Source organism: Lissotriton vulgaris, chromosome 1_2 (genome assembly GCF_964263255.1).
Source record: "Lissotriton vulgaris chromosome 1_2, aLisVul1.2, whole genome shotgun sequence".
Lineage (NCBI taxonomy): Eukaryota > Metazoa > Chordata > Amphibia > Caudata > Salamandridae > Lissotriton > Lissotriton vulgaris.
In genome coordinates, this window is record NC_141686.1 from 80,867,680 (window position 1) to 80,883,783 (window position 16,104).

The 16,104-nt window shown below is 42.7% G+C and overlaps 1 protein-coding gene across 5 annotated transcripts in view; it reads left to right on the forward strand.

The window, feature by feature from the left end:
• The window catches only part of WNK1 (WNK lysine deficient protein kinase 1), a 1,566,458-nt gene that overhangs the window by 1,198,859 nt on the left and 351,495 nt on the right, over positions 1–16,104 (forward strand). For all 5 annotated transcript variants that reach the window (XM_086952842.1, XM_086952840.1, XM_086952841.1 and 2 more), the window contains 2 exons: positions 909–1,082; positions 1,180–1,237. In XM_086952842.1, coding sequence (XP_086808968.1) covers positions 909–1,082; positions 1,180–1,237 — 232 coding nt within the window. The remainder of the gene's footprint in view (positions 1–908; positions 1,083–1,179; positions 1,238–16,104) is intronic.

Consider the following 16,104-nt stretch of genomic DNA (forward strand, 5'->3'; position numbering starts at 1 on the left):
TGAAACCTATGTGTAGGGAGATGGGCGTTAGGGACCACAGATCAGCTCTGGGCATTATTCTAACCAACACTACTTCAATGTACATAGTTTGAGGGATAGCTAAGTATTTGGCCAGTGCTTGGTTTATACGATCTAGGCTGCTTTTAACGTCTGACCAGATTCATATTTAAGAATGTATCCTTTTTTAAATAAACCTCTGTAGACTTTTCTCCACATCTTTAATTGCCTGTAACGATGGTTTTTATTTTTTATGGATTGTAGTAATACTTGGTAATTGTTTAATGTGATTTTATGTCTGTACTTTTATGATATATTTTTATCGAAATAAAGTATTACAACAACTAAAAAATTATGTGGGTATCGGACTGTATTTATACTAAAAGTAGATTAGAGTATTGTGTTTTATTGTAAATCACCTTCCCAAATAAAACTTTAAAAAAATGATCTACAAATATAGCTTAACAATGTGCATATAAATGTAATCTTTATAGTTATATGTAGGTATATATATATGTAAGTTATATACATATATAGACATACACATGGAGTTACGGTTAGGTCCTTTAAAACAGTACTTACCAGCCAAGTAAAACACTGAACAATACCTATGAAGTGAATACTTCCAGGTAACCCCGCAATGTAATGAGTCCTCATCTAATTAAAGGTAATATTCCATATGCTTTGGTTTCTTGGAGGAAATTTTCCCCATACCCCTTAAATGGGTTGCCTTGCTGATTTTACTCATTGAAAATATAAATCTTCTTACACGTTTTATTGCTTTTCAAAATACATTAGCTTTGCTATCTTTGTAGAGAGGGGTTGATCAAAACTATTTTACTTACGGTTGAGCTCTGCATTGCATTTACAAATTGCTATTTATTTGACGTATACTTAACTTTTATCCCCAGGTGCAAAACGAATTTATACTTGCTTCTGAGAGAGATTCGTTTGTGGAGCAGGTTAGAGACATAATTGAGAAAGCAGATGAAATGTTGAGTGAAGATGCCAATGTTGATCCAGAAGGAGATCAGGGCTTGGAGAATATACAGGCAAGGGATGACGCATATTACCCAGAGTCTGAGGTATTGATACGTTAACACTGCTGCTCAATTTGTTACGTTTAGAAAGACTACACATTGCATGTTGACAATATATATTATTTTATTTTTGGAATTTTAGAAATTGGATGGTGATTTCAGTTTGCAAGACACTGTATCTTTTCTACCGCAACACATGGGTAAGGTTCATGAAGTCTGCTTAACATGATGCATGCTCTCACAAACTTTTAAATGATCTGCACTAAACCAGCCAGATAAGACCAGGACACTAAGGTTCATGTGTATGGAGCAAATTTCAAACTGGCTGACCACCACCAAAAAAGTAGGCCCGTAATTGCATGAAAGTAAGATCTTGTACATTCAGATAGGGATGTATGTTTTGCTGCCTGGCACTGAAGCCCCATCAGACTCCTTACCACACCACTGACCAATCTACCACCTTTACGTTCACTACTGTCATCTCTAAGAAAGCATATAAGTTGATGATATTCTGCACCTCCTGTCCCTCACCACCACACTTTAATCCCATGCTCATGTTTACATCTATTCCTATCAACAAGATATCCGATCAAAATATTGTGACCTCCTAAATGTTTGCTAAAGTGTTGTGGATCTCTGAAGTCCCTCTGTCGGATTAGCGAACGGTCCAAAACCTATTGGCTAATCCTCATACTGGAAATGTAGCTGTTCTTTAATGCTTCACCTCAACTTTGCCCTCCTATTATATTTAATTTATCATCTAGAAAGTCACACCTACTAAGACAGTATTATTCTTTTTGCATTATGTGTAGGAGCAAGCACACTCACAGATAGTGCAGATGCAACCGCACAAGCCCATTGTGAGTCTAGATGTTGATGAAATCTACATCAAGCTTTACCGTCTTCCCTCAGTACCACAAACTGACCTATCAGTTTATACAATATATCTGTGTTTGAGTGCTGTAGTTACAGGAAGTAACTGTTTTCTTGCTTTGGGAATTTGACCTACTTCACAACCTGACTCTTGCACGTGGGAATTTCTCTTTCCAGGCTTTCAGGGTTCTGCAGGCTATCGAGTCAGGCTGGACTCATCTGCTCCTTGATGCAACAGGATTTTCGTGGAACTTGTGTCTTTTATCTCAGATAGAGATGTTCTCGGAGCTGCATTTGCATCATATGGGTAGTGGCAGATAGTCAAAACAAGAGACGCCGTCCATTCCATGAAGGGTCCATCCTATGCCCCATTCCTATTTGAAGAGGTCAAATGGTGGTTAATACCTGCACCAGTGGCCCACAGTATCATTGAGCTGACTCGCCGATGAGCGACATAGACATCACTTATTACTCTATTAGAGCTGTCTATCAATGTTGGGTGGTCATTATCAGAGGATTTCACCAAAATGTCGTAAATATTTAATTTACCATCTTAATTTCTATGCAGGTAAGTACTTAATCAATAATAACTCAATCGGAAAGAAAGAAAACAGAGTCCGTGGTGTTAGAGTTCTTTGGGGTTTTATTCCTTAAAAAGGAATCGTTCCGGAACTGAATATCATGTTCCTGCAACCACACAGGGTTCAGGAAGGGATAGAGCAATGTTTTATTGACAATACATAGCTTATATACTTAATTTACATCATAGAAAGCAATATAGTAGGCGTAACAGCTGAGAGTAGACAAGATAACAGCATCCACGTGTTACTAGTACGTAATCAGAAGGCGTGGACTAGGCGTAACTGGAGGTGTGCTCTAGAAACGTCACAGGTAGGTGTCACATGTGGGTGGCACTAAAACAGAAATGTTGCAATGTCAGCAGAAATCAGAGGCTTGGATGCGCGCGCAGCTGCATGACGTGTGATTGGCGTGAAACTGGAGGGTGCAGGGGGCTTGACATTTACACTGACGGAAAGAGACAGAAGTCTGGCATGTCAGATCAACTTGTGCTTCTATCATATCTGATATCTGATGTTTAGGAACTGATCTATCTGGGCAGAAAGGTCTCTAGGGCAGAAGCTATTCTATACTGACTGTGAGTGCGTGTATAAGCGCCTGAGTGTCTGCATGAGAAGCGTGGGGGCATGGGCCTTCCATGGGAGCATGGTAACAGAGGCTATGAATTACTTGTACGGAGACAGGCCGGCCCTTCGGCTCTGCAGCTGGGGAATGTTTACTGAAACTAGAAGGCAGGAATGTATCTTCGAGGAGCGGAACAGATAACTCGAAGGTTGTAGTCAGTCTTGGCAGGCAGCAGGCTGAGCTAAGCGTGGCGGGCCGCGCTGGAAGTAAGGCAGAGTTCACAGGTACGGGGGCAACCTGGGCAGCCTGGGCTGAGGCTTTCAGAGTCAGAAGGAAGAAAAAGGCTCGATGGCAGAGATTCAGGGCCTACTTTGCCAGAGCTGAAAAACATGTAGAGTACACTACAAAAAGACGTTGGCATAGCATACTTAGGAACGGACTATCCAACCCATTCAGGGTGGGTCTGAAAGAGGACATGTTAACGTTGGACGCAAATGTATTTGCGTCTTCATAGCTGGCACAGGAGGGAAGTTACATGCACTTTAACTCGTACATGGAGACGGTGGGGTACACAATAGGGAACATAACTTGACCAAAAATGTATATTTCCTCATTCCCTCCTTGTTCCCTACGGACCCTTCACGATATATCGATCCTCATGAATTGATCAGTTTGTTCTTGTAACATCATTTGCTCGTCTCTCTTCCGTTGTCTGTTTGAGAGAAAACTGGAATGTTCAATACACGATGTGGCACACAGTCCACATATCGCCGGCCCACACTGTAGGCACAGGCAGCAGCTGAATACTATGACAAGGCCAACGCCTAGGAAGGATAGGATCTTCCATCCCCAAGCGGACAACGTTGTCCAGAACCAACCGGACCAAGTCCAGGTGCCTGGATTCTGATGTATTAAACTTGCAATTTTGTGAAGACGTGTAATAGCTTTGTATACAGATGGCGCGTTTTCTGGAATGAAAACACAGCAACTTGACCCGATGACCTTACAAGCTCCACCTCTATCTGCCAAGATGACGTCAATAACAAGACGATTCTGAAGGACAACAACCCGCATGGCAGATTGCTCCTCTGTTAGGTTACCTAAGGCGGAGGCAGTTTCATGTACTACTGCTTCAAGGGTTCTAGTTAATCTACGTATTAATTTACTGTTTTGGACGGGGCCTAAAAAGAAAAAGAATCCTTTATTAAAATCGGTGTATTGTTCCCATGCCGTTTCTGTATAGTCGACAAGCGGGAGGTCTCTTCGGAGTCTATTCTTTACTAGATTTGTGTTTCTGTGATAATCAGGGGGGGCTAGAAAAACAGGTGGCAGAAGGAATGCAATATAACAGGTACCATCCCAATCCGGAGGCAGACGTATGTATGCGGTATGACCACAAACAAAATAAGAATGACGGGTAGCTTTAAAGGATGATTTACCATGATCACTGAATTCGACCACAGTAGTACATTTACTATGACCTAAGTGTACTGAACCTTTCTTCCTGACACATAATTCACCAGTGACTGGTAATACTGACATAGCGGGCAGAGCTGGTGCAGCTTCGGATTCAACAGTAAGAATCATAAGGTTAATTGTGTAATTACTTAATCCATATACTTCATTTTCTAGATCAGTTCCTATTCTAATGGGGAGTCCCTCCTTATCAGGGTAACAGACGTCGAGCAGGACTAAGTTCAGGTTTCCCCAAACCCAGCTCCCGTCGAGAACAGCAATATCAGGATCTAAGGAATTAATTATTTTAAACCATGCACCACAGGAGCCGTTGTGAGTGAACGGGTACGGGAAGAGGGGCAGAGCTCCCTTGTAATTCTGGTAGGGAGGGAGTCGGCCACATATCCAGCAGTTTGTAGCGTTATTAGTCTGATGGGAGTGATGTAACATACTAATGAATGTGTTGTTGCGCAGCGCAAGTCTGTAAGAAAGTTCATGTGGAGGTAACTCACTAAAAGAATGTTCAGCAGAAACATTGTAAGCAGATTGTTCACGCTTGAAAATAGGGCAATAGATTGGAAGAAGTATACTTGCAACAATAATCAGAATACTTAGAAAAAACATAATTAATAATGTCACTATACAGTGACTACGCAGTGATTTGCAGTATGTACGTTTCTTGAATTGTCTCTCTCTCTTTCTATCTCGATCTAGGGGATACATGTCAGAAACTATTTAACCGATTCACCTAGGGGAGGACTTAAACAATTAAACTGTCTGACTTGCTAGATCGAAGCTTTAGTCGATACTCTTCTTGGGGAGTTTTCTCTCGTTCAGGTATTTTAAAGTCACTAGGTTTAATACAGTCTTTGGTGGGGGTGGGCGAGTCAAGGTCTGGTTTCAGTTCGTTGCATAGTTTAATATGACTCGTGTGGACCCACCCCTTTCTGCCCTCCAACTTCACTGCGGTCCTCGTAGTAAGAAGGACGGTCTTCGGCGCTTTCCAGCGGGGCTCCAGCGGGCTTTTCCTGTCAAAATTCCTCACTAGGACCATGTCGCCAGGACGGACATCATGCGGCTTTACATCAGTGTTGTCAGGAAATGCTGCGGCAACCTGTGAACGACATGATTGGAGTGCAGACATCAAGGAGGCAAGGTAATCTGTCAACATGTTACAATCAACATCGGTAATTTTCTTAGGAATGGGCGTCCCCCACATATTCGGTGGTCTGCCAAAGACCACTTCGTACGGGGATAGTCCTGATCTCGAATGTGCAACCATTCTCATATAGAACAGTGCAACTGGCAGGGCGACTATCCAGTCGACCCCTTTCTCCTGGCATATTTTGGCAAGGCGGATCTTAAGTGTCTGGTTATGCCTCTCTACAAGGCCTGCGGCTTCGGGATGTCGGACACAATGGAATTTCCACTGATATCCTAGCAAAAGGGAGACATGCTTCATGAGTTCGGATGAGAACGGCTGTCCGTTATCTGAGTACACGACACGAGGCAGGCCGTATCGTGGGAAGAATTCTCGAACCAGCTGCTTGGCAGTGGTCGGGGCAGTGTAATCTGAGACTGGGTATGCTTCGGTCCAACGAGAGAGTGCACAAACAACTACGAGGACATATTTGAATCCTCGACAACGGTCCATCTGGATATAATCCATCTGGAGGACTTCAAAAGGGTGATCGGGAGGATGAAATCCACCTTGCTCTACAGGGACGCTTTTACCTGGATTGAACTGACAACAGATCATGCAAGTACGCACTTTCTGTTTTGCTGCCGCTCGTAAGTGTTTGTTGTACCAGAGATTCTGTAAACTGTCTAACATAGCTTTTTCTCCTAGATGTGCAGGACTATGTGCTGCATTTATCATGATTTGAACCATGGAGTCGGGGAGGAACCATGTAGGTTTTCCCTTTGTGACCCATCCTTGATCTGTCTGGATCCCTCCTAGTTCAGTCCATTTCTTTATTTCATCTGAAGTGGCATGTGTCTGAATATCGATTACGTCTAGGGTGGGATCCCTGACTGACATACACTGAGTTGGTACTATTGTCTTTGTCACATCAGTAGTCTGGGTATGAGTCAATGCTGTATGTTTTGCTGTCTGGTCTGCCAGGTCGTTACCCTGGGAAACAGAATCTGTAACCTTAGTATGTGCTTTACACTTCATGACTGATATGCCCGAGGGCAAATGTATTGCCTCTAATAATGCTTGAATGAGGGGACCGTGTTGGATCTTGGCACCATGAGAGGTCAAGAAACCTCTTTCTTGCCATAACATGCCGAAGTCGTGTACGACTCCGAACGCATAGCGGGAATCAGTGTATATGTTAACATTTCTGTTCTTGGCTAGAATACAAGCTCGGGTCAGAGCGATGAGCTCCGCCGCTTGAGCAGACAATGTGTCAATACGGTGTGTTTCTTTAACTTCAGTTTCAGTGGTCACTGCATACGCGGCCACTAATTCTCCTGTACTTGTTCTCATGCATGAACCGTCCACATAAAGTGTCAGGTCTGGATTTGTCAGTGGAACATCTGTTAGGTCTCGTCGAGGTTTTGTTACTGTATCAATGATCTCTATGCAATCATGCGGTGTTGGATCTGTCATAATTGTAGGTAACAGTGTTGCGGGGTTCAGAATGCTACAGCGTCTGATTTCTGTGTGGCTGGAATAGTGTCAATTCATAACCTGTCAGTTGTGCTATAGTCAAGTGTTGAGTCTGGGTTCTGTTTAAAAGAACCTCTACAGAATGTGGAACTTGAACTGTTAATGGATGTCCTAAAACAATTGAATCGCTCTGTCTGATTGCTAATGCTGTTGCTGCTACTGACTTTAAGCACGCCGGGGGTGCCTGGGCTACTGAATCCAATGTGCTTGAAAAATAAGCGCAAGGCTTATATGAACCTGCTTGGTCTTGAGTGAGGACAGACAGTGCTGTACCCTCACGTTCTGTAACAAAAAGTGTAAAAGGTTTGCTGTAACATGGTGTCGCTAGAACTGGTGCTTGGCATAATGCTTTCTTTAATTCCTCAAAGGCTTGTGTATGTTCCTGAGTCCAGGGAAGGACAGTCGAAGTCGCTGCCTCCTGTGTTGTTAACTGAATGAGTGGTTTGGCTAGAAATGCATACTGAGGAATCCATTGTCTGCAGTACGAGGTGAGGCCTATGAAGGCCCGCACTTCCTTTTGTGTCTGGGGTTGTGGCATATTTACAATTAACTGAATGCGATCGGGAGTGAGCTGTCTCCCCACTTTGGACAGCAAGTGACCCAAGTACACAACTTGCTGAACACAGAATTGTAGCTTCGAAGGAGACACCTTGTGTCCCTTGTCGGCCAGAAAATGTAAAAGTGTCAGTGATGCTTGTTCACATTCGGGCTCACTTCGTGCGGTGATCAGCAGATCATCGACGTATTGCAGTAAAGCGGTGTTAACTGGCATTGTGATACAATCAAGTTGTCTTTTCAGTGCTTGGCTATAGATGCTGGGGCTTTCTGTGAATCCTTGAGGTGCGCGTGAAAATTTGAAACTTCGTCCATTTAAACTGAATCCGAAGAGATATTGGCTCTCTGGATCAATAGGTACACTGAAGAAGGCGTTCTTGAGGTCAATTACAGTAAAGAACGTCGCTTCTGAATCAATAGCAGTCAATAAGGATGAGATGTCGGGAACCACAGGGTACTGTGGAATAATGCATTTATTCAGTTCTCTTAGATCAATCACCAGCCGATATACTGGCGGTGCATTGGGATCAGTACGTTTAAGAATCGGAATGATGGGTGAATTACAGATATTGGAGTCGGTCTCTACGACCACTCCCTGGGTAATGAGCTCTTCAATGATTTCCAGTAAAGCCACTACAGCATCGGGTGGTAACTTGTATTGTCTGATTCTGGGCAAAACTACACCTTGTTTGAGTGTAACACGGTATGGGGTAATGTGCATACAACCTACATCAGTTGGGCCTTTTGCCCACAGGTGATCTGGTACATTTTTCAATCTGACATCAAACTCACGTAACATATAATGACCCTTGAAATCCCGCAGAAAGAGTCTGACTCCCTCCGGAGAACAGCATATTATAGCTCCTAGAGCCTTCAATGTCTTAATTCCTAACAGATTTTCTGGACATGATTTCGTAAGTAACAAGTCTGTAACCCGTGATAATGGACCCACAGCCAGGGGAACTGGTTCTGATACCTCATTTACAATGGGCTGTCCTGAAAAACCAAGGGAAACATTTTGTGAGCCTGAGAGGGGTGCCCCTGGAACTTCATCATGACTGATTGTGGTGCGACTTGCCCCTGTGTCAATTAAAAACTTTCTGTCTTTTCCCAATACTTGACTATGTACATAAGGACCCTCTTGATCTACAGGAATCTCAATAAGAGGCAAGCCACCCTCCCTCTCTAGGCTGTTTCATGTATATCGGGGATAATCGGGGTAAGCGGATTGGGCATACTGGTACATCTGTTGTGAAACTTGCTGAGTTGCGGCAATGGGCTGCGGCTGTGATACCGCTACTGTCTGTGCTGTAGGTGATGAAGCATGCGTAGGCTGTGCATTCTGCATGGGCTGTATATTCTGTGGAGACTGATGCTGGTTATGGTCTTGTCTAGGCGGATGCGGTCTTTCTTTAGTTTTACCTGTTGCTATGTTATGTTTCAGAACTGGGCATTCGTGTACGTAGTGACCTGGCTGCTTGTAATAGTTGCATGTCCCTTTAACGGGAGCTGCGGTGTGACCTGTCTGGGTCGTACCCTTTCTGTGGCCGTCGGTTGGGACCGATTGGGCTACTAGCATTTTCATTTTCGTGTCCTTCATACGTTTCTGTTCCTGATCCTGTTCTTCTCTAATTCTGTTCTGATGATATTGTAACATTTGTAACATCTGTGATGGCGTATTGGCTTGCCATGTACTCTCGACCTTGTATACACGGTTTTTAACTGCTAACAGGGAATTCTCGACTAACTTTGATACAAAAAGATGCGGGTACGACTCGCTACTTGGTTTAAGACCACTATTAATAATGAAACATTTCTCGAATCTTGAATAGAAGTCACTAGTATCTTCGTCGGGTTTCTGTTTACAGGCTGATATTGCATCCCAGTCTTCCTTTCTAGTTGTCAATAATCTTGGCAGAACCTGTACTATCAGACCTGGTAATGCTTTAGTTTTCTCCCCAAGGCCTACCCCTGGGACACGTTTGTTCTCTTCGTCTTCTATTTCTGCCTTCATGATGCACTCTGCATCCCATGTTCCAGTAACTGGCCATCTGTGTCTCTCGTCTAGATGCTTAGTATAATCGGCCCATAAATCTAGATACACTATGGCATCTATGCCATGCTTGTGGTACATAAAGTTTCCAGGAGTGTCCCTAGGGGGGATAGGAATTTCTTCCTCTAGTATCCCTTTCCTAGTTCCTATCTGCTTTAACTTGTTGAAAAACGGCATCCTGTTTACTTAGTACTGAACGCTCAATCCGTGCTACTTAATACTAGATACAGCTAGTTATACAAGAACACAATAATGCACATTAAAAAACAGTCACACTCATACCACGACATTAATCACATAGAAAGACATTGGCGACATATATGACTACCCCCTATATCGGATGTACTGCTAAACAGCACAGATACACTGCTGAAAACAGTGCAAGAACTTGAATCATCGGATGTACTGCTAAACAGTACAGATACACTGCCTAAAACAGTGCAGACCGGACTTGTGTACCCAAACCCGTCTAGATACGTCCCAGCAATGGTACTCACCGGGAAGCACGGAAAACAGAAGGCCTCGGAAAACTCGACTGGACTGGACTGGACTGGACTGGACTGGACCGGACTCGACTCGACTCGACACGTGGATACTTCGGAAAACTGGTGGGCCTCTTGACACCTCGGACCTTGCTTCTTTCGGCTAGGCTCTGGTCGGGATCCTCCGCACTCCTCACCGCCTCGTCTGGGTACTGATCGCAATCTTCGTCACCTCCGTGGGCCAGAGGGAGATACAGGAAATCCTGCCGGTACGCGTAGTTTCCTTCTAACTGATGGCAGGGGACAGAGCTTGCAACGCACCAACCGGCGCGTGAGGTGGGGGAGGGGTCCCTATTCGGGCGCCAAAATGTCGTAAATATTTAATTTACCATCTTAATTTCTATGCAGGTAAGTACTTAATCAATAATAACTCAATCGGAAAGAAAGAAAACAGAGTCCGTGGTGTTAGAGTTCTTAGGGGTTTTATTCCTTAAAAAGGAATCGTTCCGGAACTGGATATCATGTTCCTGCAACCACACAGGGTTCAGGAAGGGATAGAGCAATGTTTTATTGACAATACATAGCTTATATACTTAATTTACATCATAGAAAGCAATATAGTAGGCGTAACAGCTGAGAGTAGACAAGATAACAGCATCCACGTGTTACTAGTACGTAATCAGAAGGCGTGGACTAGGCGTAACTGGAGGTGTGCTCTAGAAACGTCACAGGTAGGTGTCACATGTGGGTGGCACTAAAACAGAAATGTTGCAATGTCAGCAGAAATCAGAGGCTTGGATGCGCGCGCAGCTGCATGACGTGTGATTGGCGTGAAACTGGAGGGTGCAGGGGGCTTGACATTTACACTGACGGAAAGAGACAGAAGTCTGGCATGTCAGATCAACTTGTGCTTCTATCATATCTGATATCTGATGTTTAGGAACTGAGCTATCTGGGCAGAAAGGTCTCTAGCACAAACTGGTTGCGCACCTATGAACCCATAGGTGTGTCTCCCATGGCACCAGTATTAATGCTGTGTAATCCAGCTGGAGTTTTATTCACAAATGAAATTCCAAACAAAGGTAGTTTTGTTCAACATAAATTGTATTTCCAATTGGTTCAAAATGTCATCACATTGATGGTTAATGGCAAGTAGCAACAATGTTGTTTAGTTCCTATGCATTTCGGTGAAATGAGTCACCTTCTTCAGGGAACATCTATAAACAAACGAAATATGTACATTGTAACCTTATGTGATTGAACCAAATTTAAGTCACTAATAAACACTACTTGTGCTCTCTCAAAAGTACGTGATAAACATGCTTAACTTAGTATACTCAAGCGCCTGTCCTTAAAACATTGCTATCCTGCTGTTTAGAGGCTTCGGTTATAACATAGCTGGTTACATGTGTTCATGCGCGCGTCTTTAAACTTTAACGCTGATTAGGGGCATATGCAATGAAGTTAACTGGCGGTTAACAAAGGGGTCGCGCTGCCGCTTACGCTTTGGCTCTGTGGGTCTAGTTTTAGCTCACCGTTAGTTGCTTGCGATCTCTCTCGGGTACTCTCCGGTTCAATGGAGAGTCTGCATATCGGGGTTAGGAAACGCCGCGGAGTTAGCGCATGCGTTCTATGTCGCTATATGGGAGTGGTTTCATTAAAGGTGCAGGCTGTCCTTGCTGGGTCGTTTTTTTTAGACTAGCGTGAAATTGACAAAATAAAGCTTTAGTGACAATAAAAGTGCAGGTTATTCTGCCGATGCGTGTTAGCAAAGTGAAACTGTTAGTAAACAAACACATATTCGGTGTTACAAGGTGTGTTTTAAACATGTGGAGAAAATCAATCAGGCCCCCTATATGAATTACTGGGCGATATGTTTAACAGGTCGTATGTTATAATAGGTACTTGTCTCTAAGTTACAAGTAACACAGAACGGTGGTTCGCTATACTAAACAAATGCAGCTTAGACTTGATTTTATTAATCATTGAAGAATTGGCAAAAATATTGGAGGAATTGAAAGCAGAAATAGAGACAGTCACCGAAGAATTAAAAAAGGGCGTTACTGGAGAAGAGTTACAAAAGATCCTTGATGATATAAACACACAATTAGCCAACCATACACAGGAGGTGAATGAACGAAAACTGAGGAAATACAGAAGGGACACATTAGACTACAAGTTACAAGAAGTCTATACATGGGCTGAAATATATGCTAAGAGGAGACAAACGAGACAATATACATCCCAAACAGACACATCATCCACGGACAGTGATAGAACCCAGCAAAAAAAACCAACGATCAGAAGTACAACACCCGATAAACCAACCACCTCGGAGCCTTTTTTAGAAGTAGGCCCAACAGAAATAGAAGACCCAGGAGGGGACGCAACAAAAACAAAAGAAATAAATCCACCACAAACGAAGACCACCACGACCAGGAAAGACAGGAAGAAACACTGACGAGCCCAGATAACTTGGTATTGAACATCTCAGACCAAAACCTCAGTGCCTTGCAAATAAACACCTTACAACGAGGACTATCGTTCGTGCCCACAACCCATACCAACAAACTAGAACTCGAAGTAAGTCTTTTTAAACTCACACGAAAGATGAGGTTGAGACATTTTTTTGAAAACGTCATAACGGAAAAACTACCCACGAAAGATGATGAGCTTAAAGGTTTAAAAACCTCCAGCAACTACATGCCACCAACATCACACAAAATGATTGACCTCTTTGAGAACTTGTGCAAACAAGAAATCAACAAAATCAACACCAACAAAAGGTCTAAAACATTGAACATGTCCAAAAAAGAATTTGGAGCCATAGAAAGTATAGCAAACAACAAAAAATTAATCTGTCAAAAAGCAGATAAAGGAGGAGCTACGGTGGTAATGAATAAGAGTTTTTATGAAGAATCCATGCAAGCACACTTAAGCGACACAGATACTTACATGGAAATAAACCATGATCCAACCACGGACATACGTAGAACCCTACAGATCTTGTTGAAACAAGCCACAGATAAGGGAATTATCAATGAAAAAACCAAGCAGTATCTAACACAAGAGAACCCGAAAAGTCCCACCATATATCTCGTACCAAAGGTGCATAAAGACCCCAACAAACCACCATGCCGGCCTATCGTATCCACCAAATTGAGCATACATGAACCAGTGGGCAAATTCATCGATAGGTACCTACAACCTCTTGTCACAAAAAACATCTCCTATATAAAGGATACCACAGACTTTTTGGTAAAATTACAAGCAGTAAAAATGGAACCCGACTGCATTATGGCCACCGTAGACGTAAAAACATTATATACGTCCATACCACACAAAGAAGGCCTGGAGGCCATCGAGAAAGCCTTACTACGCAGCACCTACCCACAAGATCTACAAATCTTTTTGTTACAATTGATGGAATTTACCTTGATGAACAGCTACTTTATTTATGACAAACACTGGTACATCCAACTAAATGGCACAGCCATGGGAAATTGCGCCGCACCGGCGTACGCTAATCTGTTCATGGGAGCTTACGAAGAAGAACATATCTATAACAACCAAGAATGGGCAACACACCTATTAGCGTACATGAGATTCATAGACGACATGTTCATTATATGGAAAGGAACACAGGAAGCACTGACACAACAACTGAGGATTCTAGATGAGAAAAACGAGAGAATAAAATTCACATGGAAGATCGACAAAACCACCATTCAATATTTGGATGTGGAAATAACATTGAATAACGGCAACATTACCACAAACCTATACCGGAAACCCACAGACAGAAATAACTTATTACATTACACCAGCCACCATCCCACAACGCTGAAAAAACACCTACCGTTCACTCAATTTCTTAGGGTGAAGAAAGTGGTATCTGAGGACCAGAAGTGCCTAGAACAACTTGAAATCATGGCAGAAAGATTTTCCTCTCGAGGATATCCAAAAGAAACTATCCAGGAATCTCAAAAAAGAGCGCTTACCAAAACAAGACAAGAACTATTGACATATAAAACCACCATTAAGCCACAGAGAATAACATGTGTAAGTAAATACTCAAATGTCAGCTCCCAGTTCAAGAAAATCATTTACAAGAATTGGCAAATTGTGCAAATGGAAAGTGATTTCAACGGCATATTTGATCAACAACCCCTCTTTGCTCATACCCGTGGTAAAAACTTAGGAGAGCTATTGAAACAACCTAAACAGACCTTTCCGCATCAAATTTTCAGAGGAACAGTACCATGTTTGAACTGCGCAAACTGTCACAACATCATGAAGGGGTCAACGATAAATCACCCCATGAAAGGACACAAAATACCACTTAAAGTAAACGCCAGTTGCGACACCACCAATGTGGTATACCTTTTAAAATGCCCATGTGGAAGTGTATACGTGGGTCACACGGAAAGAAAACTAAAAGTGAGGTTAACCGAACATAAGAGTAACATCCGCACACACTCGACCAAATCAACGGTAGCTACCCACTTCACAGAAAAACGCCATAATCTAAATCAACTGAGAGCTTGCATCCTAGAGGTGGTACCAAAAAAAGAAGGAACATTGAACAAAAAAAACCTGCTCAAAAGAGAAAACCACTGGATATATTACCTGAACTGCCTTAAGCCACATGGACTCAATGATCGGACAGAACTTTTGTGTTACTTGTAACTTAGAGACAAGTACCTATTATAACATACGACCTGTTAAACATATCGCCCAGTAATTCATATAGGGGGCCTGATTGATTTTCTCCACATGTTTAAAACACACCTTGTAACACCGAATATGTGTTTGTTTACTAACAGTTTCACTTTGCTAACACGCATCGGCAGAATAACCTGCACTTTTATTGTCACTAAAGCTTTATTTTGTCAATTTCACGCTAGTCTAAAAAAAACGACCCAGCAAGGACAGCCTGCACCTTTAATGAAACCACTCCCATATAGCGACATAGAACGCATGCGCTAACTCCGCGGCGTTTCCTAACCCCGATATGCAGACTCTCCATTGAACCGGAGAGTACCCGAGAGAGATCGCAAGCAACTAACGGTGAGCTAAAACTAGACCCACAGAGCCAAAGCGTAAGCGGCAGCGCGACCCCTTTGTTAACCGCCAGTTAACTTCATTGCATATGCCCCTAATCAGCGTTAAAGTTTAAAGACGCGCGCATGAACACATGTAACCAGCTATGTTATAACCGAAGCCTCTAAACAGCAGGATAGCAATGTTTTAAGGACAGGCGCTTGAGTATACTAAGTTAAGCATGTTTATCACGTACTTTTGAGAGAGCACAAGTAGTGTTTATTAGTGACTTAAATTTGGTTCAATCACATAAGGTTACAATGTACATATTTCGTTTGTTTATAGATGTTCCCTGAAGAAGGTGACTCATTTCACCGAAATGCATAGGAACTAAACAACATTGTTGCTACTTGCCATTAACCATCAATGTGATGACATTTTGAACCAATTGGAAATACAATTTATGTTGAACAAAACTACCTTTGTTTGGAATTTCATTTGTGAATAAAACTCCAGCTGGATTACACAGCATTAATACTGGTGCCATGGGAGACACACCTATGGGTTCATAGGTGCGCAACCAGTTTGTTCTACTACATACACTCCAGGAGGGGAGTGATTCCCATGTCTGCACAGTAAAAACAGATTTAAAACAAGGCGGTGCACATCCCTCTTCCACAAAGCTTGCAGCAATTCCCCCCACCAGGGAAGTCAGCACGCCCACCAGAAAGTTAAAATGCAATACGACGAAATAACCCATTCGACAGATCAAAGAGCAGAGACTTT